The sequence below is a fragment of the Coregonus clupeaformis genome, chromosome 30, assembly GCF_020615455.1.
Source record: "Coregonus clupeaformis isolate EN_2021a chromosome 30, ASM2061545v1, whole genome shotgun sequence".
Lineage (NCBI taxonomy): Eukaryota > Metazoa > Chordata > Actinopteri > Salmoniformes > Salmonidae > Coregonus > Coregonus clupeaformis.
The window spans coordinates 28,726,136-28,748,573 of NC_059221.1; the positions used below are offsets into that span (position 1 = coordinate 28,726,136).

Consider the following 22,438-nt stretch of genomic DNA (forward strand, 5'->3'; position numbering starts at 1 on the left):
TGAAAGCTATGATCCCTTATTGATGTCACTTGTTAAATCCACTTCAATCAAGGGGAGGAGACAGGTTAAATAACAATTTTTAAGCCTTGAGATTGAGATGCAATGGAGCTAAAAACAGGCAAAATCCTAGAGGAAAACATGGCTTTCCACCAGATTAATTCACCTTTCAGCAGGACAATAACCTAAAACACATGGCTACACTGGAGTTGCTTACCAAGAAGACAGTGAATGTTCCTGAGTGGCTGAGTTACAGTTTTGACTTAAATCTACTTGAAAATCTATGGCAATACCTGAAATTGCTTGAAAAAAAAATGTAAGAGTAAAGGGCAAATGTTGCACAATCCAGGTGTGGAAAGCTCTTAGACACTTACCCAGAAAGACTCAGAGCTGTAATCACTGCCAAAGACGCATCTACAAAGTATTGACTCAGGGGTGTGAATACTTATGTAAATGAGATATTTCTGTATTTCATTTTCAATAAATATGCACACATTTTTTAAAATCAATTTCATCCATTTTTAATTCAGGCTGTAACATAACAAAATGTGGAATAAGTCAAGGGGTATGATTACTTTCTGAAGGCACTGTAACTACTGCTGTACACACCTTTTCTATTCATATACAGTCCATAATGTCTATACACACCATCATATACATATATATTTATATTCCGGACTCTGACATTACTCGTTCTAATATTTCTATATTTCTTAATTCCTTTATTAATTTTTTTTTGATTTGAGTGTATTGTTTTGTATTGCTAGGTATTACTGCACTGTTGCAGCTAGGAACATAAGCATTTCGCTACACCCGTGATAACATCTGCTAAATATGTGTACGACCAATAACATTTGATTTTGACTTATTCAACATTTTGTTGTGTTACAGCCTGAATTCAAAATTAATTCAATAAAAAATGTTGTCACCCATCTACACATAATACCCCATAATGACAAAGTGAAAACACATTTTTGGGACATTTTTGCAAATGTATTGAAAATAAAATACAGAAATATCTCATTTACATAAGCACTCACACCCCTGAATCAATACTTTGTCGAAGCACCTTTGGCGGCGATTACAGCTTTGAGTAGTCTTGGGTATGTCTGTACATTTGGATTTGGGGATCTTCCTTGCAGATTTTCTTTAGCTCTGTTAAGTTAGATGGGGCACGGCAGTGAACAGAAATCTTCAAATCTTTTCACAGATTTTCAATGGGATTCAAGTCTGGGCCACTCAAGGAGTTTCACATTATTGTTCTTTTTTTGTTGTTTTTTTACCCCCTTTTTCGTGGTATCCAATTGGTAGTTAGTCTTGTCTCATCGCTGCAACTCCCCTACGGACTCGGGAGAGGCGAAGGTCGAGAGCCATGTGTCCTCCGAAATACGACCCTGCCAAGCCGCACTGCTTCTTAACACACTGCTCGCTTAACCTGGAAGCCAGCCACACCAATGTGTCAGAGGAAACACCGTCCAACTGACAAGTTAGCTTGCAGGCGCCCGGCCCGACACAAGGAGTCGCCAGAGCACGATGAAACAAGGACATCCCGGTTGGCCAAACCCTCCCCTAACCTGGACCACGCTGGGCCAATTGTGCGCTGTCTCATGGGTCTCCCAGTCATGGCTGGCTGTGACACAGCCTGTGCCACTCGGCAGGATCCCACATTGTTGTTCTGAAGCCATTCCAGCATTGCTTTGGCAGTATTTTTGGGTTCATTGTCCTGTTGGAACAAATATTCGCCCCAGTCTAAGGTTGTTTGCACTCTGAAGCAGGTTCTCATCAATGATTTGCCTGTATTTTGCTCCATTCATTGTTCCCTTACAAGTCTCCCAATCCCTGCCGCTGAAAAGCATCCCCATAGCATGATGCTGCCACCCCCATGCTTCATGGTAGGGATGGTGTTAAACGGGTGATGAGCTGTGCCTGGTTTTCTCCAGACATAGCCCTTTGCATTCAGGCCAAAGAGTTAAATTTCTATCTCATCAGAAGACAGAATTTTTTGCCTTATGATATCAGTCTTTCACGTGCCTTTTTGCAAACTCCAGGCGTACTGTCATGTGCCTTTTTCTCAGGAGTGGCTTCCGTCTGGCCACTCTCACATAAATCCCAGATTGGTGAAGTGCTTTAGAGACTGTTGTCCTTCTGGCAGGTACTCCCATCTCAGCCAAGGAACTCTGTAGTTCTGTCAGAGTGGTCATTGGGTTCTTGGTCACCTCCCTTACAAGGTCCTTCTTGCCCGGTTGCTCAGTTTGGTCGGACGGCCAGCTCTAGGCAAAGTCTGGGTAGTTCCATATTTGTTCAATTTCACAATGATGGAGACCACTGTGCTCTTGGAAACTTTCAACACTCTAGAAATTGTTTTATCCCCTTCCGCAAATATACGCCTCATCACAATTCTGTCTCAGAGAGCTACGGACAGTTCCTTGGACTTCATGGTATAGTTTCTTCTGGCATGCACAGTCAACTGTGGGGCCTTACATAGATAGGTTTGTTTCTTTCTAAATCATGTCCAAACAATTGAATTGGCCACAGGTGGACTCCAATCAAGTTGGAAGGATGATCAAAGGAAATTAGAAGCACCTGAGCTCATTTTGGAGTGTCATAGCAAAGGGGTGTGAATACTTATGTAAATGAGATATTTCATTTTCAATAAATGTGTAAACATTTCTAAAAACATGTTTTCACCTTGTCATTATTGGGTATTGTGTGTAGATGGGTGAGAAAAACAAACAATTGAATAAATTTTGAATTCAGGCTGTAACACAACAAAATGTGGAATAAGTTAAGGAGTATGAAAACTTTGAAGGCACTGTATGTACAGTATATAATGGTGTGTATAGACAGTATGGACAGTATATGAATAGAAAAGGTGTGTACAGCAGTAGTTATTAGGATTAGCCTTCACTAGAATACAGTATACACTGAGTATACAAAACATTAACACCTGCTCTTTCCATGAAAGGTGAATCCAGTTGAAAGCTAGGATCCATTATTGATGTCACTTGTTAAATCCACTTCAATCAGTGTAGATGAAGGGGAGGAGACAGGTTAAAGAAGGATTTTTAAGCCTTGAGACAATTGAGACATGGATTCTGTATGTATTCCATTCAGAGGGTGAATGGGACAGACAACAAATGTTAGTGCCTTTGAACGGGGTATGGTAGTAGGCACCAGGCGCACCGGTTTGTGTCAAGAACTGCACACTGCTGGGTTTTTCACGCTCAACAGTTTCCCGTGTTTATCAAGAATGGTCCACCACCCAAAGGACATCCAGCCTAGTTGACACAACCGTGGGAAGCATTGGAGTCAACGTGGGCCAGCATCCCTGTGGAACGCTTTCGACACCTTGTAGAGTCCATGCCCCGACGAATTGAGGGCAAAAGGGGGCTGGGGGGGTGTGCAACTCAATATTAGGAAGGTGTTCCTAATGTTTGGAATACTCAGCTGTACATATGAAGTGGGTAAAACAGTATGTAAACATTAGTCATTGAACACTGGTCATTTTAATATCTACATATGGCAGCAGTCTCTAAGGTGCAGGGTAGAGTACTGGGTGGTAGCTGGCTAGTAACAGTGACTAAGTTCAGGGCAGGGTACTGGGCGGAGGCCGGCTAGTGGTGACTACCGTAAAACATCAATTTAACGGCGAGTCTCAAATAGCCACCTGTCCCTTTTAATAGCCGGACAATGGCACATATTTCAGCAAATAAACTCCTGTTTCAAATAAATGGCCGGTCTAAATTAATTGTTTACGAGGTTACCATGAATTGTTTGATGTCACATAAAATAATTCAGAATCGAAAATATTATGGCAATTTGTTTTGAAAAAGACGCATACTAAGACAAAATAAACGTGACACAGTGTGTAAATTATAACACAGTGCAGGAAATTAAGAAATGGATTAAAATGCTGGAAGTGAATGCTGGAATTAAACAATTAAATATGCAAATGAGCAAAAGCTGTGTGCATTAAAAGACGCCTGGCTCAAATAGAAGCCTGTCTCTAATAAGTGCCTGTTGTGTCCAGTGATTTAAGCAAATAAACACCCAGAATATTAATTGAAGTTTTACGGTATTTAACAGTCTGATGGTCCCAGCAGCTTTGATGCACCTTTACTGTCTCCGCCTTCTAGATGGAAGTGGGGTGAACAGGCCGTGGTTCGGGTGGATGAGGTCCTTGATGATCTTCTTGGCCTTCCTGTGACACCAGGTGCTGTAGATGCCCTGGAGGGCAGGCAGCATGCCCCCGGTGATGCGTTAGGCTGATTGCACAACCCTCTGGAGAGCCCTGCGGTTGCGGACGGTGTAATCTTGGTTACCCAGAAGTAAAAGTTTACAAGTGAGATTACGGACGGTGCAATTGCCGTAGCAGGCGGTGATACAGCCCGGCAGGATGCTCTCAATGGTATATCTGTAGAAGTTTGTGAGGGTCTTCGGGACCAAGCCGAATTTCTTCAGCCTCCTAAGGTTGAAGAGGCGCTGTTGTGCCTTATTCACCACACTGTGTGGATGGATCATTTGAGGTTATCAGTGATGTGCACGCTGAGGAACTTGTAGCTTTTCACCCTCTCCGCTGGCCCTGTCGATGTGGATAGGGGCGTGCTCTCTCTGCTGTCTCCTGAAGTCCATGATCAGCTCCTTCGTTTTGTTGACGTTGAGGTTATTTTCCTGGCACCACTCCGCCAGGGCCCTCACCTCCTCTCTGTAGGCTGTCTCGTCATTGTTGGTAATAAGGTCTACCACTGTTGTGTCATCACCAAACTTGATGATTGAGTTGGAGACGTGCGTGGCCACGCAGTCATGGGTGAACAGGGCGAACAGGAGGGGGCTGAGCACGCACCATTGTGGGGCCACCGTGTTGAGGATCAGCATGGCGTAGGTGTTGTTGCCTACCTTCACCACCTGGGGTCGGCCGGTCAGGAAGTCCAAGACCAGTTGCACAGGGCGGTGTTCAGATCCATGGCCCCGAGATTAGTTTTTAGTTGTAGCCCTGGACAAACTTAGTTGACAAGTTGAATCAGGTGTACACTCAATATGGGTAGTTAGTTATATTTCTATGCAATTTCTCACTTATTAGAAATTGTCTGCATTTACTTAATCCATTTCTCTAGATTCTGTGGTTCCAGGCAGGCAACCTTTTAAAAATAACCAAATTAATTCGCATCTGGATAAAGGGGGCATGTGAGTGGTTTTAATATGTTTAACCTTAGACAGGCGGTGGTAGCATATTACATTACTCTGAAACATTTGTATCTGTGCCCTTTAGGCAAAGCGCACAAAGCACTTAATTCACCTTACAAATATTTGGGGGAGGACAAATTTCCTCTGTGTTTGCTCCAGTGAGTTCAGGCGATTAGTTCCTCTCTCTCGCTCATGCTGCAGTCCTGCCAGGGTTTATCGGTCTGCTGCAGATGAGGAGTGTTGAAAGGCCTGGAGATGGACCTAATTGCTCTTCTTGGCCAAATACTTTTCCCCGTGTGTGAATGCCTGTGTGTGTGTGTGTGTGTGAGTGATTTCATTAATAATACACTGAACAAAAATATAAACCCAACATGTAAAGTGTTGGTCCGATGTTTCATGAGCTGAAATAAAACATCCCAGAAATTTCCCATACGCACAAAAATCTTATTTTGCTCAAATTTTGGGCACAAATTTGTTTACATCCCTGGTTTTGACCATGACAGTTTACAATCCAGGGTTACTCCAAGCAGTTTAGTCACCTCAACTTGCTCAATCTCCACATTATTCACTACAAGATTTAATTGAGGTTTGGAGTTTAGTGAATGATTTGTTCCAAATACAATGCTTTTAGTTTTGAAATATTTAGGACTAACTTATTCCTTGCCACGCACTCTGAAACTAACTGCAACACTTTGTTAAGTGCTGCAGTCATTTCAGTCGCTGTAGTAGCTTACATGTATAGTGTTGAGTCATCCACATACATAGACACTCTGGCTTTACTCAAAGCCAGTGGCATGTCATTAGTAAAGATTGAAAAAAGTTATGGGCCTAGACAGCTGCCCTGGGGAATTCCTGATGGCTACTATCTTGTGATCACTACATCCAATGGATTTGGATACTGCTTAAAGATATGATCAATACATGTTGATTATTTAATTCCTCTACTGTTTGTAACTACCCTGGTAGGTTGACTGATAATCTGATTCGAACCAGGATCTCTAGTGGCACAGCTAGCACTGCGATGCAGTGCCTTAGACCACTGCGCCACTCGGGAGACACAATTCACTGTATCACAATTCCAGTGGGTCAGAAGTTTACATACACTAAGTTGACTGTGCCTTTAAATAGCTTGGAAAATTCCAGAAAATGATGTCATGGCGTTAGAAGCTTCTGTAAGGCTAATTGACATAATTTGAGTCAATTGGAGGTGTACCTGTGGATGTATTTGAAGGCCTACCTTCAAACGCAGTGCCTGTTTACTTGAGATAATGGGAAAATCAAAAGAAATCACCCAAAACCTCAGAAAAACAATTGTAGATCTCCACAAGTCTGGTTCATCCTTGGGAGCAATTATCAAACGCCTGAAGGTACCACGTCCATCTGTACAAACAATAGTACGCAAGTATAAACACCATGGGACCACGCAGCCGTCATACCGCTCAGGAAGGAGACCCGTTCTGTCGCCTAGAGATGAACGTACTTTGTTGCGAAAAGTGCAAATCAATCCCAGAACAACAGCAAAGGACCTTGTGAAGATGCTGGAGGAAACATGTACAAAGTATCTATATCCACAGTAAAACGAGTCCTATATCAACATAACCTGAAAGGCCTCTCAGCAAGGAAGAAGCCAGTGCTCCAAAACCGCCATAAAAAAGCCAGACTACGGTTTGCAACTGCACATGGGGACAAAGATCGTACTTTTTGGAGAAATGTCCTCTGGTCTGATGAAACAAAAATAGAACTGTTTGGCCATAATGACCATCGTTATGTTTGGAGGAAAAAGGGGGTTGTTTGCAAGCCGAAGAACACCATCCCTACCGTGCAGCATGGGGGTGGCAGCATTATGCTCTGGGGGTGCTTTGCTGGAGGAGGGACTGGTGCACTTCACAAAATAGATGGCATCATGAGGAAGGAAAATTATGTGGATATATTGAAGCAACATCTCAAGACATCAGTCAGGAAGTTAAAGCTTGGTCACAAATGGGTCTTCCAAATGGACAATGACCCCAAGCTTAAGGACAACAAAGTCAAGGTATTGGAGTGGCCATCACAAAGCCCTGACCTCATTCCTATTGAAAATCTGTGGGCAGTACTGAAAAAGCATGTGCGAGCAAGGAGGCTTACTAACCTGACTCAGTTACACCAGCTCTGTCAGGAGGAATGGGCCAAAATTAACCCAACTTATTGTGGGGAGCTTGTGGAAGGCTACCCGAAACGTTTGACCCAAGTTAAACAATTTAAAGGCAATGCTCCCAAATACTAATTGAGTGTATGTAAACTTCTGACCCACTGGGAATGTGATGAAAGAAATAAAAGCTGAAATAAATCACTCTCTACTATTATTCTGACATTTCACATTCTTAAAATAAAGTGGTGATCCTAACTGACCTAAGACAGGGAATTTTTACTAGGATTAAATGTCAGTTATTGTGAAAAACAGAGTTTAAATGTATTTGGCTAGGGTGTATGTAATCTTCCGACTTCAACTGTACATTATGAAGCATTTCACACATGTTATCCAGATACTGACTGTTAGCACTTGGTGGTCTATAGCAGCTTCCCACCAGAATGGGATTTAGGTGAGGTAGATGAACCTGTAGCCATATTACTTCAAAAGTATTTAACATGAGATCCTCTCTAATCTTCACAGGAATGTGGTTCTGAATATAAACAGCAACACCTCCACCATTGGCATTTCTATCTTTTCTGTAAATGTTATAACCTTGTATTGCTACCACTATCATCAAAGGTATTATCTAAGTGAGTTTCAGAGATAGTTAGAATATCTGTTACTAGCAAATTATTGATTTCATGAACCTTGTTTCTTAAGCTACATATGTTAACGTGGGCTATTTTGAGCACTTTTCTTCTGGGATGCATACTTGTTTTATTGCTTTACTGGGAAGCTTAGCAGCAGTAGATGTGCTCATGTTCTTTAAGTTAGTGCAGAGTGAGCTGCACACAGTGGACTTCCTCCTCGGGCACACCGGCTCAGTGCTAACAGTTTAAATCTGGTTCTTAGGCACATGATTACTGCATACAATAGCTGTAGGATCAGCAGAGGCATTCAGGGCAGTTAGAGGGACATAAATTAGGTTACTTATATTGTGTCTACCGCCGCCCCTGGTGTAATGTACATTTGCTGAAGCGTTCTGACAACTCTGCGTCACAATGGTAGGATTAGCTGAGCTGGGCTTGGGTCATTGTTAAGTCATTGTCTCAACGCAGCATTATAATGCTGTGAAAGGATCCAGGAACCCAAATGATTTGGGTGGATCCCATCCTCCTTATAAAACGTGTTTTGTTTCCAAAAGGTATCGAAATTGTCAACTAAAGTTACACCCATTAATCACGTAGCCAGTTGTGAAGAGCAAGAATCCTGCTAGCGTTCAATGCCACGATGCAGAGGGCACAGGGCCAGATATGATGGGTTTTTTGTTAGTGTCTAGCAGAGAGACAATCAGCTCTTTAAAATCCAGTTTCAACTGTTCAGAGCTGCCTTTCAAAATGTCATTAAAACCCACATGGACTATGATAGAATCGGCACTGCGGCCGCAGACACAGGCATCCCCAGCGATGAAGGTGCAGGAAGATCAGGCAGGCTCCAGGACGGCAAAACTATTCGTTGTTTGTATCCGCTCCGGGCCTCTCGTTGGGAGTGTAGACTGCTTTGCGGGAGGTCGCTGTCTTCGGCTTCCAAAAATCGTAGATTTTTTTCTTTTTTCGGGGGTATATCAGCTTTAATATTGCAGATAGATTGTAACTTCCATCAATGTAATTGTCTGCATCACTTCCAATCCCCCATATGTTTTTTTTATTTTCTCGCATATATACATATATACAGTGGGGAGAACAAGTATTTGATACACGGCCGATTTTGCAGGTTTTCCTACTTACAAAGCATGTAGAGGTCTGTAATTTCTATCATAGGTACACTTCAACTGTGAGAGACAGAATCTAAAAAAAAAATCCAGAAAATCACATTGTATGATTTTTAAGTAATTAATTTGCATTTTATTGCATGACATAAGTATTTGATACATCAGAAAAGCAGAACTTAATATTTGGTACAGAAACCTTTGTTTGCAATTACAGAGATCATACGTTTCCTGTAGGTCTTGACCAGGTTTGCACACACTGCAGCAGGGATTTTGGCCCACTCCTCCATACAGACCTTCTCCAGATCCTTCAGGTTTCGGGGCTGTCGCTGGGCAATACGGACTTTCAGCTCCCTCCAAAGATTTTCTATTGGGTTCAGGTCTGGAGACTGGCTAGGCCACTCCAGGACCTTGAGATGCTTCTTATGGAGCCACTCCTTAGTTGCCCTGGCTGTGTGTTTCGGGTCGTTGTCATGCTGGAAGACCCAGCCACGACCCCATCTTCAATGCTCTTACTGAGGGAAGGAGGTTGTTGGCCAAGATCTCGCGATACATGGCCCCATCCATCCTCCCCTCAATACGGTGCAGTCGTCCTGTCCCCTTTGCAGAAAAGCATCCCCAAAGAATGATGTTTCCACCTCCATGCTTCACGGTTGGGATGGTGTTCTTGGGGTTGTACTCATCCTTCTTCTTCCTCCAAACACGGCGAGTGGAGTTTAGACCAAAAAGCTCTATTTTTGTCTCATCAGACCACATGACCTTCTCCCATTCCTCCTCTGGATCATCCAGATGGTCATTGGCAAACTTGAGACGGGCCTGGACATGCGCTGGCTTGAGCAGGGGGACCTTGCGTGCGCTGCAGGATTTTAATCCATGACTGCGTAGTGTGTTACTAATGGTTTTCTTTGAGACTGTGGTCCCAGCTTCAGCTTCAGGTCATTGACCAGGTCCTGCCGTGTAGTTCTGGGCTGATCCCTCACCTTTCTCATGATCATTGATGCCCCACGAGGTGAGATCTTGCATGGAGCCCCAGACCGAGGGTGATTGACCGTCATCTTGAACTTCTTCCATTTTCTAATAATTGCGCCAACAGTTGTTGCCTTCTCACCAAGCTGCTTGCCTATTGTCCTGTAGCCCATCCCAGCCATGTGCAGGTCTACAATTTTATCCCTGATGTCCTTACACAGCTCTCTGGTCTTGGCCATTGTGGAAAGGTTGGAGTCTGTTTGATTGAGTGTGTGGACAGGTGTCTTTTATAAAGGTAACGAGTTCAAACAGGTACAGTTAATACAGGTAATGAGTGGAGAACAAGAGGGCTTCTTAAAGAAAAACTAACAGGTCTGTGAGAGCCGGAATTCTTACTGGTTGGTAGGTGATCAAATACTTATGTCATGCAATAAAATGCAAATTATTTACTTAAAAATCATACAATGTGATTTTCTGGATTTCTGTTTTAGATTCCGTCTCTCACAGTTGAAGTGTACCTATGATAAAAATTAGAGACCTCTACATGCTTTGTAAGTAGGAAAACCTGCAAAATCGGCAGTGTATCAAATACTTGTTCTCTTCACTGTATATACATACATACATATCCTTTAAAAATATATATATTTCCCTTTATTACTTTCCAACCCCACCATCCCCTCCCTAATTGGAGTAAACTAGTGAACAACAATGCTTAGGCCTCTACTTCAGGCTTATACATACTATATACATTTTATGGACACAGTCACTAATTATATTTTGTTTGTTTTTACTCCTGAACTTCCTCCGATCATTTTCATGATGTCCATCTGGTATGCTTCTATATGCCATATCTTTCTAACTGTGCTCTTTCACAAAAGCTCACAATATATAACCTATATACTTATTATGGACACAGCATGTCTTACACTAGTTATCCTGTTGTTATTAGTTGTTGTTATTAGTCCCATCCTTCAGCTCCATTCAACACCTCCCATCTACCTCGTAACACCATCCATATTGGATTTCTATTTGCCATATATTTTTCAACTGTACTGTGATGTTTTACAAAAGTTCTGAACCTTTCTATTCTCATTGTTTCTACAGTTTGTGAATTGAAAATAAACATCTTTGCTAAAAGTATTATTATATAATTGATCGATTGACTATGACTTTTCAGATCACCCAGTAGTGCTATCTGCTGGGTCAGCTCCATGGAAATATTGCAATCCTTCAGCCATTCCTGGACCTGTGTCCAGAAACAAGCTACAAATGGACAGTACCAAAACAAATGATCTAATGATTCTGTCTCTTCACAGCCAAATCTGCAGAGCTGGGAAGATTGTATCCCCCATACAAATAACATTCTATTGGTAGCAAGAATTTTATATAATAATTTAAATTGAACAATTCTAAGTTTTGAATCCGGCATCGTTTTGCGTATCAGTTCATAAACACTATGCCATGGAATCGGTACGTCAAAAATCTCTTCCCAACTATTTTGCAATCTATATGGGACGGCTATCAATCTTTTGGTCCTTAAATGAAACTGGTAAACTTTTTTATTTATCACAATTTTCTTTAACCAATTATGTTCCATCGTTGATTGCCTTTCTCCTCATGCTGTGCTCCTTCGACGGCACTATCAGATGGGGGAGCTCCGGGCAACACCGCCCAGTCGGATAACGACAAACTACAAGGCGGAGATGCATCCAACAAGGGCGAACGCCGTCCAGCCACCGGCGTAGAAAATGTAAACATTCCACTCTGCGTTTTCCCCACTTTCTTACGTAGGCTGGCGACCTGCGTGATCAAGGAAGCCACCTCAAGCCTATAATCCTCTGCAAGTAAACAATTGCCACATTGGATCTCCGAGTGATCCGGTTTGTCCTGAAACAAAGCGTAATAGATACAGCTCCTACAGCGCTGGAACCGTTCATTTAGTTCTCCAGACAAAGAAGGCTCCATTGTAAAACTAATCTGGTACCAACTTCGTTAGCTTGAGGGCTAGCAGCTTAGTGTCTCTGTCAAGCAGGCTTCAACCTGTCTCTTAAGAAATAGCGGTCCTAGCTGTTAAAAGCTAACCGCGTTGTGGAATCCCAGAAAAAACAAGTTCTGTATACATATTTATGAATAGCCTTTTTGTTTGAAACAAAAATAACAAACCGAGTGACCCAAAACACACCTGCAGGCTGCATCAGATGACCTGGCCTCTACAATCACCAGACCTCAACCCAATTGAGATGGTTTGGGATGAGTTGGACCGCAGAGTGAAGGAAAAACAGCCAACAAGTGCTCAGCATATGTGGGAACTCCTTCAAGACTGTTGGAAAAGCAATCCAGGTGAAGCTGGTTGAGAGAATGCCAAGAGTGTGCATAGCTGTCATCAAGGCAAAGGGTGGCTACTTTGAAGAATCTCAAATATATTTTGATTTGTTTAACACTTTTTTGGTTACTACATGATTGCATGTGTTATTTCATAGTTTTTACAATGTAGAAAATAGTGAAAATAAAGAAAAACCCTTGAATGAGTAGACGTGTCAAAACCTGTGACTGGTACTGTAAGTCTCGAGTCCGAGCCATTGAATTGCGACTCCACTATGTCCCTGTACTGTCGTTTTGCCTCTGATTGCCTTACGGAGGTCATAGTTTGCACGCGTCCATATTTCCAGTCACCTTGCCATGGTTAAATGCAGTGGTTTGCGCTTTCAGTTTTGCGCGAATGTTGCCATCTATCCACAGTTTTTGGTTTGGATGAGTTCTAATTGTCACAGTGGGAACAACATCCTCTATGCACTTCCTGATGAACCCAGTCACCAAGTCAGAGTATACGTCGCTACTTTTCTCAGAGGCGACCCGGAGAATGTTCCAGTCCGCGTGATCAAAACAATCTTGAAGCACAGATTCCGATTGGTCAGACCAACGCTGAACAGTTCTTACCACGGGTGCTTCCCTTATAGGTGGGGAGGAGCAGAATGGTGGTGTGATCGGATTTGCCGAAGGGATGGCAGGGGAGGGCCTTGTAGCCGTCCTGGATGGGAGAGTAGCAATGATCTAGAGTCAGTGATGTGCATGTAGCACAGGAGATGTGTTGTCAGAACAAACAATCATAATATCAGTCAAATATATCCAATTCCCACTTTAAGAGGTTTAAAAAAATATAAAAAAATTGACCAAAATGTCCATGACGTAGAGTAAAGTATTGTTGGCCAGAATAGATAGATGCAGTTCAATACATTATTCATGTTTACATTTTACATTTTAGTCATTTAGCAGACACTCTTATCCAGAGCGACTTACAGTTAGTGAGTGCATACATTTTCATATTGGCCCCCCGTGGGAAACGAACCCACAACCCTGGTGTTGCAAGGGCCATGCTCTACCAACTGAGCTACAGGGGACATAATTCATCAATACATTTCTTGGTAGTCCAACAAATATTGCTCTCAGGTTGTAAATCACAGCTGGCCTGGTACATCGTTTGCTACCTCCAGCCATTCGGGATGCACTGTTTCAGTTTCAATGACTGAATATTTTTGACAGAAACTAACAAATGTAACCAAGGCTGGGAATGTCAATACAATCAAACTAGCAAGGGCAATGATCACAAGTCAGTCATAATGTGGCTAATAGGCTAGCTTATCTATTTATGTAGCTTTTTAAAAACACGGACCCTAGCCCCATCGTTTTTCTGTGGCTATAGCTAGAGATGCAGGTGTCCTTTGGTTAGCTAGCAAGAAATGTGAATCACTTTCCTAGCTAGCTCTGCTGAACTTGAACAACTGTTATTCACAGTTAGCATATCTCTAAGTTGTCAATCAAATGTATTTGGCATAGATCAAATGGGCGAGCAGGCAGGAAAGTTCCCATTCAGTTGTCAAAACGTGGGTTGGGACAAGCATGCATTGGCAGGCAAGCTGCCGAAGGGTGAGCAGGCTACTATTCCCCATCATTTATCAGTGAATTTTTGACGGCCAACTACAAGCTGAAAGACTTTGAGAGGGTTTATCTACGGTTCCCTCGTTAGATTTTAGCTCATCTACCTCTGGCTAACAGTTGTTGATCTTGTTGTTGATGTGCATAGGCAACTGAAGGAGAGATGGCCTACGTGTTCATGATTGTTTGATCAATAGGACAGTAAAGTTCCCAAATGTAAGAGGACTCCCATGGTATTTACATAGTTGCAGAAATCCATTCAGGTGTATTTTGTGGCTTTTGGCGAATGCTTTCTAATGATCTAAAGTCACGCTGTTGCTACTGCCTTAAAAAAAACAGCCCAGTTCAAAGTGAATGATGGCAGGACCGTGTGGCAAATGGCTTATTTGCATATAGGCCTACTGTAGCTCTGATTGGCTCTTGTACACCAGTTTTTGTATAGTCCGGTCCTGGACAAGACAGATGCTTTAATTAGGTTTCATTTACTGCAGTGTCTATTAATTGTCCAAACACACGGCCGATTTCCCACTCTATATTACAATATATTTTCACAAATGCCTTACTCTACGTCATTCACAAACATTCTATGAAAGTAAAAAGGTATTGTCGGACATTATTCATTCTAATCAGACAGGTTTTTTACATGGGCGATACATTGGAGATAATATAAGGCAAGTACTGGAAACAATAGAACACTATGAAAAATCTGGGAAACCATAGCAAACTTCGAAAAGCCATTTGATAAAGTACGACTGGGGTTTATATATAAATACCTGGAGCATTTCAATTTTGGACAATCTCTTATAAATTGGGTTAAAATCATGTATAGTAACCCTAGGTGTAAAATTGTAAATAATGGCTATTTCTCCGAAAGTTTTAAACTGTCAAGAGGAGTGAAACAAGGTTGTCCACTATCGGCATATCTATTTATTATTGCCATCGAGAAGTTAGCTATTAAAATCAGATCCAACAATAATATCAAGGGATTAGAAATCCAGGGCTTAAAAACAAAGGTGTCATTGTACGCTGATGATTCATGTTTTCTTTTAAATGCACAACTTGAATCCCTCCACAGCCTCATAGAGGATCTAGATACAATTTCTAACCTCTCTGGATTACAACCAAATTATGATAAATGTACTATATCACGTATTGGATCACTAAAAAATACAATTTTTACATTACCATGTAGTTTACCAATAAAATGGTCTGATGGTGATGTGGATATACTCAGAATACATATCCCAAATGAAATAAATGATCTCACTCCAATACATTTTAATAGAAAGTTAGCAAAAATAGATAAGATCTTGCTGATCACCCTGATTAACTCTTTAGTATTATCCCAGTTTACCTATTTGCTTATGGTCTTGCCTACGCCTAGCAAACTGTTTTTTTAATTATATGAGAAAAAAATATTCAATTTTATTTGGAACGGCAAGCCAGACAAAATTAAACGGGCCTATTTATATAATTAATATGAATTCGGAGGACAGAAATTATTAAATATTAAAGCATTAGACCTTTCACTAAAAGCTTCAGTCATACAAAAGTTATACTTAAATCTGAACTGGTTCTCTAGCAAATTAGTAAGATTGTCTCACCCAATGTTCAAGAATGGCCTTTTTCCCTTTATTCAGATTACAACCTCTCACTTTAAGTTATTTGAAAAGGAAATAATCTCCCAAATATCACTATTTCTAAAACAAGCCATAGAAAGTTGGTTGCAATTTCAATTTAATCCTCCAGAAACGACAGAACAAATAATGCAACAAATATTGTGGTTAAACTCGAATATACTAATTGATTAAAACAACTTTTTTTTTGACAAAATGTTTAAAAAAGGTATAATCTTCGTAAATGATATTATCGGTAGGACTGGTGGAGTTATGTCGCACATGCAGCTAACAAAAACATATGGAAATGTCTGCTCTACCCAAAATTACAACCAAATAATTGCAGCATTACCGCAAAAATGGAAAAGGAAAGTGGAAGGGGGAAAAAGTAAGGAACTTGTCTGTCGGCCTTGCATTAAAGAATATAATTGGTTAAAGAAAATTATGACAAATAAAAAAGTATACCAGTTTCATTTAAGGACCAAAGGTTTGACAGCCGTCCCATATAGATTGCAAAATAGTTGGGAAGAGATTTTTGACATACCGATTCCATGGCATAGTGTTTATGAATTGATATACGCAAAACGATGCCGGATTCAAAACTTAGAATTTTTCAATTTAAATTATTATATAAAATGATTACTACCAATATAATGTTATTTATATGGGGGATACAATCTTCCCAGCTCTGCAGATTTTACTGCGAAGAGACAGAATCATTAGATCATTTGTTTTGGTACTGTCCATTTGTAGCTTGTTTTTGGACACAGGTCCAGGAATGGCTAAAGGATTGCAATATTTACCTGGAGCTAACCCTGCAGATAGCACTACTGGGTGATCTGAAAAGTCATAGTCAATCGATCAATAATATAATAATACTTTTAGCAAAAATGTTTATATTCAATTCAGAAACAATGAGAATAGAAAGGTTCAGAACCTTTGTAAAACATCACAGTACAGTTGAAAAATATATGGCAAATAGAAATCCAATATGGATGGTGTTACAAGATAGATGGGAGGTGTTGAATGGAGCTGAAGGATGGGACTAATAACAACAACTAATAACAACAGTGTCCATAATAAGTATATACAGTGGGGAGAACAAGTATTTGATACACTGCCGAATTTGCAGGTTTTCCTACTTACAAAGCATGTAGAGGTCTGTAATTTTTATCATAGGTACACTTCAACTGTGAGAGACGGAATCTAAAACAGAAATCCAGAAAATCACATTGTATGATTTTTAAGTAAATAATTTGCATTTTATTGCATGACATAAGTATTTGATCACCTACGAACCAGTTAGAATTCCGGCTCTCACAGACCTGTTAGTTTTTCTTTAAGAAGCCCTCCTGTTCTCCACTCATTACCTGTATTAACTGCATCTGTTTGAACTCGTTACCTGTATAAAATACACCTGTCCACACACTCAATCAAACAGACTCTCCTCTCCACAATGGCCAAGACCAGAGAGCTGTGTAAGGACATCAGGGATAAAATTGTAGACCTGCACAAGGCTGGGATGTGCTACAGGACAATAGGCAAGCAGCTTGGTGAGAAGGCAACAACTGTTGGCGCAATTATTAGAAAATGGAAGTTCAAGATGACGGTCAATCACCCTCGGTCTGGGGCTCCATGCAAGATCTCACCTCGTGGGGCATCAATGATCATGAGGAAGGTGAGGGATCAGCCCAGAACTACACGGCAGGACCTGGTCAATGACCTGAAGAGAGCTGGGACCACAGTCTCAAAGAAAACCATTAGTAACACACTACACCGTCATGGATTAAAATCCTGCAGCGCACTCAAGGTCCCCCTGCTCAAGCCAGCGCATGTCCAGGCCCGTCTGAAGTTTGCGAATGACCATCTGGATGATCCAGAGGAGGAATGGGAGAAGGTCTTCCAGCATGACAACGACCTGAAACATACAGCCAGGGCAACTAAGGAGTGGCTCCGTAAGAAGCATCTCAAGGTCCTGGAGTGGCCTAGCCAAACCTGAACCCAATAGAACATCTTTGGAGGGAGCTTGCAAGATCTCACCCCGTGGGGTCAAAATGATCACAAGAACGGTGAGCAAAAATCCCAGAACCACACGGGGGGACCTAGTGAATGACCTGCAGAGAGCTGGGACCAAAGTAACAAAGCCTACCATCAGTAACACACTACGCCGCCAGGGACTCAAATCCCGCAGTGCCAGACGTGTCCCCCTGCTTAAGCCAGTACATGTCCAGGCCCGTCTGAAGTTTGCTAGAGTGCATTTGGATGATCCAGAAGAGGATTGGGAGAATGTCATATGGTCAGATGAAACCAAAATATAACTTTTTGGTAAAAACTCAACTCGTCGTGTTTGGAGGACAAAGAATGCTGAGTTGCATCCAAAGAACACCATACCTACTGTGAAGCATGGGGGTGGAAACATCATGCTTTGGGGCTGTTCTTCTGCAAAGGGACCAGGACGACTGATCCGTGTAAAGGAAAGAATGAATGGGGCCATGTATCGTGAGATTTTGAGTGAAAACCTCCTTCCATCAGCAAGGGCATTGAAGATGAAACGTGGCTGGGTCTTTCAGCATGACAATGATCCCAAACACACCGCCCGGGCAACAAAGGAGTGGCTTCGTAAGAAGCATTTCAAGGTCCTGGAGTGGCCTAGCCAGTCTCCAGATCTCAACCCCATAGAAAATCTTTGGAGGGAGTTGAAAGTCCGTGTTGCCCAGCGACAGCCCCAAAACATCACTGCTCTAGAGGAGATCTGCATGGAGGAATGGGCCAAAATACCAGCAACAGTGTGTGAAAACCTTGTGAAGACTTACAGAAAACGTTTGACCTGTGTCATTGCCAACAAAGGGTATATAACAAAGTATTGAGAAACTTTTGTTATTGACCAAATACTTATTTTCCACCATAATTTGCAAATAAATTAATAAAAAATCCTACAATGTGATTTTCTGGATTTTTTTTCTCATTTTGTCTGTCATAGTTGACGTGTACCTATGATGAAAATTACAGGCCTCTCTCATCTTTTTAAGTGGGAGAACTTGCACAATTGGTGGCTGACTAAATACTTTTTTCCCCCACTGTATATATATATATATATATATATATATATATATATATATATATATATGTATGTATATATATATTTGCGAGAGAAAAAAACATATGGGGGATTGGAAGTGATGCAGACAATTACATTGATGGAAGTTACAATCTATCTGAAATATTAAAGCTGATCTACCCCCTAAAACAAAAAAAAACATTCTATGAAAGTATGAAAATGTGAAAATGACTATATGCTCGCTTGTCCCCCCCAAAAAAGGTGTCATTCTTCCTGGTGGTGTATATGAACAGAAACACTGTCAGTTCCACTTTAAAGTCCCAAGCTACAATAAATGAGGCCTCTAGAAATGCGATTTCCAGTTTGCACATAATCCAGTGTAGTTCCTTGAGATTTGGCTTCGGGGGGAAATATACACGGCAGTGACAATGACCTAATTTCTTTATCTCTGAGGTAATACGGTCTGCATTTTATGGTGAGGTATTACAGATCGGGAGAACAAAAGGGCTTGAGTTCCTGTACGTTACCACAATCACACCAAATCAAATCAAATGTTTTGTAAACAACAGGTGTAGACTAACAGTGAAATGCTTACATACGGGCCTTTCCCAACAATGAATGTGGAAAAGATTTTTTTGGGGGGGTTGTATCATTTGATTTACACAACATGCCTACCACTTTGAAGATGCAAAATAAACAAGAAATAAACAAGAAATAAGACAAGAAAACTGAAAACTTGAGCGTGCATAACTATTCATATGTTTGGGGCGTCTCCCACATGCCTTTTGGCGAACACCAAACGTGTTTGCTTATTAATTTCTTTAAGCAATGGCTTTTTTCTGGCCACTCTTCTGTAAAGCCCAGCTCTGTGGAGTGTACGGCTTAAAGTGGTCCTATGGACAGATACTCCAATCTCCGCTGTGGAGCTGGCTGAATGGAAGCAAGTACCCGCAGCAATGTTCCAACATCTAGTGGAAAGCCTTCCCAGAAGAGTGGAGGATGTTATAGCAGCAAAGGGCGGACCAACTCCATATTAATGCCCATGTTTTTGGAATGAGATGTTCGACGAGCAGGTGTCCACATACTTCTGATCACTTGAACCCAATCAAACATTTCTGGAGAGACCTGAAAATAGCTGTGAAGCGACGCTCCCCATCCAACCTGACAGAGCTTGAGAGGATCTGCAGAGAAGAATGGGAGAAACTCCCCAAATACAGGTGTGCCAAGCTTGTAGCATCATACCCAAGAAGACTCAAGGCTGTAATCGCTGCCAAAGGTGCGTCAACAAAGTGTCTGAATACTTATGTAAATGTTATATACATTTTCAAAAAAACAGTTTTTGCTTTGTCATTATGGGGTATTGTGTGTAGATTGATGAGGGGGTAAAAACGATTTAATCCATTTTAGAATAAGGCTGTAACATAACAAAATGTGGAAAAAGTCAAAGGGTTTAAATACTTTCTGAATGCACTGTATATATCTATCTATCACTATAACATCTGCTCAACTGTGTATGCAACAAATAAACTTTGATTTGACTTTGTTTCCAATAAAGGCTAATTCTGATTAATTCCAAGCAGGCTGTAGGAAAGACATGATTAATAGCACGCATGAACGAAAGCCATAAAATTAGAACAGAGAGATGGCCGCTTAACTAACCAGTGACTTCAGGAGCATACAGGAATGTAGACATTTTCATTAACCAAAATCCAGATGACACACGCATATAACATAGTATGGGTGCCAGGCTGTTTCTGCTCTCTAGACAACTGTTTGGCTTGACAATGACAGCAATGGAGTTAACAATAGCAAATATATCTGTGACCAGGCTACATACAACACAGGTACCACCAATCATCATATGATGTAACAATAGAGCTACCGAAAACAAATCACCAACAAAACAACCAAGACATTAAAACACCAAAGCACAGCCTCAGCCATAACTAGTTCAAACACTCCCCCCTATTCTCTCTGAACTTTTTGGTCTTCTCTCGCTCCACCTCCTCGATCTCTCTCAGTCTCTCTCTTTCCTTCACTCTTCCCACCCCTGTCTCTCTCTCGTTTCCACTCTGAGAGATACCCCCCCATCGTTATTGGGGTACTGTGCTGAGAAAGAGTGAAGCTCACCAGGGCCCCTAACAGAACAGAACACTCTCTTCACCACCTCCATCTGTCTTGGCATTAGGTCAATCCAGCTCTCCCTCAAACACGCTAATGACAATCTCTCACAGAGGATCAAATAAGATGAGAGATTCATTAAGGCTTGATGAGAGCCAACAGAGGAAGGGGGGGATGGAGAGAGAATTAGAGTTAGCAAGAGAGAGAAAGAGATGGAGTGAGCTAGAGAGAGGACAAGAGAGAGTGAGTGAGGTAGGTAGGGAGTGAAACAGCTAGAGAGAGAGAGCTTCAGAGACAGGGAGAGAGGGAGAGAGGAAGAGAAAGAGAGGGCGCTAGAGAGGGAGAGATGGAGGTGCTCGGTGTGCACAGGGCTGATTCATGGGCATCCTCGTCTGTAAATTGATTCCAACTGTCGGCTGCTGGGAGACAGAGCCGGGCCTGATGGATATCTAAGTCTTGATTGGAAATTACATGCCAGACGTTTCCAATTTCTCACCGCGCTCTTACCCTGCTTTAGGAGATAAGCAGGGAGGAAGCGAGTCGTATTAGAACCACAATTTACTCTGTTGGAAAATTGGGCTTTTCGAGGCCCGACGGTGATATGTACTGTTTATGAGTGGGTATTATTTCTTACGACGATGAACGGCAAAACTATCAACAGCTGCCGTGACACCGTAGGGCTTAAACACTTCAATTGGATAACTGCTTGACACGCGGACGTTGTGTCTCAAAACTAGTGTAAGTCCAACACATAGACTACAACGCTCTCACCCAATGTCACCCAAGCATACATTGTACTGTAGCGTAAGTGAAATCCAATCAAGCCTTACTACTGTGTGCTCCCATCCAAGTCTGTAGTTAGTTACAGTACGTGTGCTCTCCAGACTCCTTATCCCTTTCCATATTGTCCTGGTAGACAGTGTGAGTGTGCTCTTCCTAAAACTCAGCCAACCATGTGTTGAAGGGAAATAGAGTCGGTGTACTTACTTCTACCTTAACTCTCTGTGGAGCGCAACGCCTCACCAACCGTACCACTTCACTGTTCTAGTTTATGTTTCCTGTTATTGATACCTGGTTACAACTGTAACACAATTCATCGTAATTGATAGTAAAAAGGTGAGACAATCAAGAGTGATGGATGGATAGAAGAGTAGATGGATATACTTCAGTAATAAATGCAGTGCTCTCGCCCTTACCCACGTTGCCCAGGCGCAGATGGAGCCGACCCTTGATGGTGGTGAAGACGCTGATAGGGGTGGGGGCCCGGTGCAGGCTCACCGGCACGCCTTCGCCCATGTACTCTGTGGTGATGACCTCCAGCTCATGAGTGGCCTGTACAGCCGGACGGCCCTGCCTCAACATATGCTGAATGAAGACACAGAGATGCAGGGGCACGTTCAGAGACACAACAAGATAGGGCGCTTAGAGACACAACACAAACAAACAAACAGGACGGCCCTGACACAACATATTCTGTGCGGAGACACAGAGGAGCGTTCAGAGACACAACAATATAGGGGCGCGTTCAGAGATCGGGGGCAGAGATAGGGGCGCGTTCAGATCCAAACAATCAGGCAGAATGGCCCTGACACAACATACGCTGCGCGGAGACACAACACCAGCCAAACTCGTGGTCCTCTGTAGCTCAGCTGGTAGAGCGCGGCGCTTGTAACGCCAAGGTAGTG

At 42.0% G+C, this 22,438-nt stretch overlaps 1 protein-coding gene across 2 annotated transcripts in view; it reads right to left on the reverse strand.

The window, feature by feature from the left end:
- Positions 1–22,438, reverse strand: part of LOC121545583 (nephrocystin-4) — a 181,482-nt gene that overhangs the window by 37,733 nt on the left and 121,311 nt on the right. For both annotated transcript variants that reach the window (XM_041856236.2, XM_041856235.2), the window contains exon 17: positions 21,950–22,118. In XM_041856236.2, coding sequence (XP_041712170.2) covers positions 21,950–22,118 — 169 coding nt within the window. The remainder of the gene's footprint in view (positions 1–21,949; positions 22,119–22,438) is intronic.